At 58.3% G+C, this 2,595-nt stretch overlaps 1 protein-coding gene across 1 annotated transcript in view; it reads left to right on the top strand.

Moving 5' to 3' along the window:
• The window catches only part of LOC116833287 (WD repeat domain phosphoinositide-interacting protein 4-like), a 5,306-nt gene extending 4,258 nt beyond the window's left edge, over positions 1–1,048 (top strand). The window contains exons 4-6 of the mRNA XM_075061428.1: positions 147–190; positions 282–471; positions 552–1,048. Coding sequence (XP_074917529.1) covers positions 147–190; positions 282–471; positions 552–661 — 344 coding nt within the window. The 3' untranslated portion in view covers positions 662–1,048. The remainder of the gene's footprint in view (positions 1–146; positions 191–281; positions 472–551) is intronic.
• Positions 1,049–2,595: the final 1,547 nt, after the last annotated feature.

Below are 2,595 nucleotides of genomic sequence, written 5' to 3'. Positions count from 1 at the left end.
ACAGCGTTTGGTGGGCGGTGGTTCTGGGGTTCTGGGTGGGGGGTACCTACATGTGAGGCGTACCTATGCCAGAGTGTGGTTTGGCGGGGCGTGTGGGTCTGGGGGATACCTACGCATGGCCCCACCTAAACTGCTGCTCCGCATAGGTAACCCCGCAGAACCCCCAGCCCTGCCCCAACAGCCACTCCACGTAGGTACCCCACCCCCAGAACCCCCTGCCCTGCCTCAACTGCTGCTGTATGTAGGTATCCCCCCTCTGCCTGCTCAGACCCCCCCCCCAGGGGCCTCCCCACTGCTCAGGTACCCCTGCTGTGTCTCTCCCCAGGCTGGCACGTGTGGGCAAGGTAGGACCAGTGATCGGCCAGTACGTGGATTCGCAGTGGAGCCTGGCCAGCTTCACGGTGCCAGCAGAGTCGGCCTGCATCTGTGCCTTCGGCCGCAGCTCCGCCAAGACCGTCAACTCTGTCATTGGTCAGTGGGGGGCAGAGCGAGAGGGGGGAGGGTACGGGTCCCTCCCCCCATCTCACACCCGTGTCCCGTCCCCCCCACAGCAATCTGCGTTGACGGCACCTTCCACAAATACGTCTTCACGCCAGATGGCAACTGCAACCGCGAGGCCTTTGACGTCTACCTGGACATCTGTGACGACGACGACTTCTGAACCCCTTCGCACCGGGGCCCCCACCTGAGGCCGAAATCGTAGGGGGGTCATGGACTTCTAGCCATGGGAACATTAAACTCCAGTTGTGAGATCCACCACCCCTCCTGCTCTCGCCTGGCACTGAAATGCAGCCACCTCTGGGGTGGGGCAACAGCTGCACATAACATTGCACTGGAAGGACTCACCCAGTGCTGAGCTGCAGCTCAGTTTGAAACTGCTGGGGCATGACGGGAATTGAATCCAGAGCCCCTGGTTTCACACGCAGTGCCTGGAGGGGAAATAGCCTGGCTTCTACCCTCTGCGGCTGTTCCCTTCAGTCCCATTGTAATACGCTGTAACCCCCACCCCCATTTACCGCTTATGTATGGTTATATTTTGTACAAAGTATGTCTTGTGAGGTATCATTTGAAAAGCCATAATCTGCTGATCATCACTGTCCTGTTACAATGTGTGTAGCAGCATCGGATAAGATTTTGCTCTGTGATTGTTACTGACATACATTGTGAGTCTGGAAAACATCCCCAGACTCACCCCTTAGACATAACCACAGGATCATGAACAAAAGTCCCGGACGTCAGCCCTGGAGGACTGTGAGAGACGCTAAATATCTTCTGTGCCGCACAGCCGGTGCCATCACCTGCCTCACCCCCCTTACACAGTGGAGCAAGAGCATAGGGAAGACAAAGAAATATCCATCTGCAGCCTATGCTGCATCGATGGGGGGCGGCGGCTAACACAACAGCGTTCTCATTAGCCAGAAGAGCAATGAAGGGTTGGGGGTGGGAAGTCCGTTCACTGCTAGAATTACTGGTGTGGTGAAGGTTAGGAATGAGCTTGTGATTTTCCCTTTGTCACCAGCTCCGAGCTGTCCTGTGCCCCATAAGCTCTTAAAAGCGTTTCCTAATTAATTGGCACCAGGGCGTTTGTGGCTGCGGGTTCAGGGAGCTCCTCTGGGGCTCTGCTAAGGTGACACCTGTAGGACCTCAGCCCGCTCTGGCTGTAGGTGAATGGGACAAGACAGCACCTTTCTGGGGTCAAGGGGTCTGTGGGTGGTGGTCCCTGGCCCATGACTGAGGAGTGCTGAGCTGGGCACAGCACCCAGGCCAGCAGCGAATTGAAGGGGGCACAACAGCAGACGCGTCATTAACCTTGTATTGCGGGAATCAGCCCGAATAGCAAAAAGAGAAGGACAAGGCCCCTATTCCATCCCACACCAAATGGTGTCCATGGAGCCTGGCCCCCAACCCGCTTACTGTGGGCCCTGCACTAACGAAACCGGAGGCCGTGTTCCTCTGGTCCTGCTGGCGTGTGGCAGAACATGTCCCAGCCTTGATACAGGAGCCTTTGGGGGGGAAGGGCCATTTGTACCCGCTCCAGAGTCAGTCCGCAGCCCCCCGGGGGGAGAAATGGCTCCTGAGAGCCCCGGGGATGTTAGTACAGCTGCTCCTAGGGGTAGGGGGGCGGGGGGGTTAGGAATGGAGGGCCCCCTCCCCCACCTGTGATCCTCACTGCATGCTGGAGGAGTGGGGGATGGGCTAGAGGGTGTAGGGAGGGAGCAGCCTTCCCCGGTGAATGCAGTGCAGGGGTGGGGGAAGAGTCCTTCAACGCTGCTGGTGAGTTGTTTGGCACAGCTGTAGCCCTTTAAGAGAGTGGGTTGGTCCATCATGGAGGGAGTGGGGGTGGGGGGGGTTGAATCTGAGCACACCCCTCTTCCTGTCGCGCAGTGTTCAGAGCCCAGCGGCCGGGTCCTCCCCGAACTTCATGCGGTGAGCCAGGGTCTTGGCTGGCAGCAGGGTCTGGAGCAGGGAGAGAATGGAGATCAGAAAAGAATGGTCTGGCCTGCCCCCCATGGCTATAATGGAATATCCCTGCCCCCCACTCTCCAGGGAGAATGGAACAGTCCAAGCAAGCATGCACAAGCACTCCCCCCCCCC

This window comes from Chelonoidis abingdonii, unplaced genomic scaffold, assembly GCF_003597395.2.
Source record: "Chelonoidis abingdonii isolate Lonesome George unplaced genomic scaffold, CheloAbing_2.0 scaffold0697, whole genome shotgun sequence".
NCBI classification, from domain to species: Eukaryota; Metazoa; Chordata; order Testudines; family Testudinidae; genus Chelonoidis; species Chelonoidis abingdonii.
This window is presented reverse-complemented; position numbering and strand designations above follow the sequence as displayed.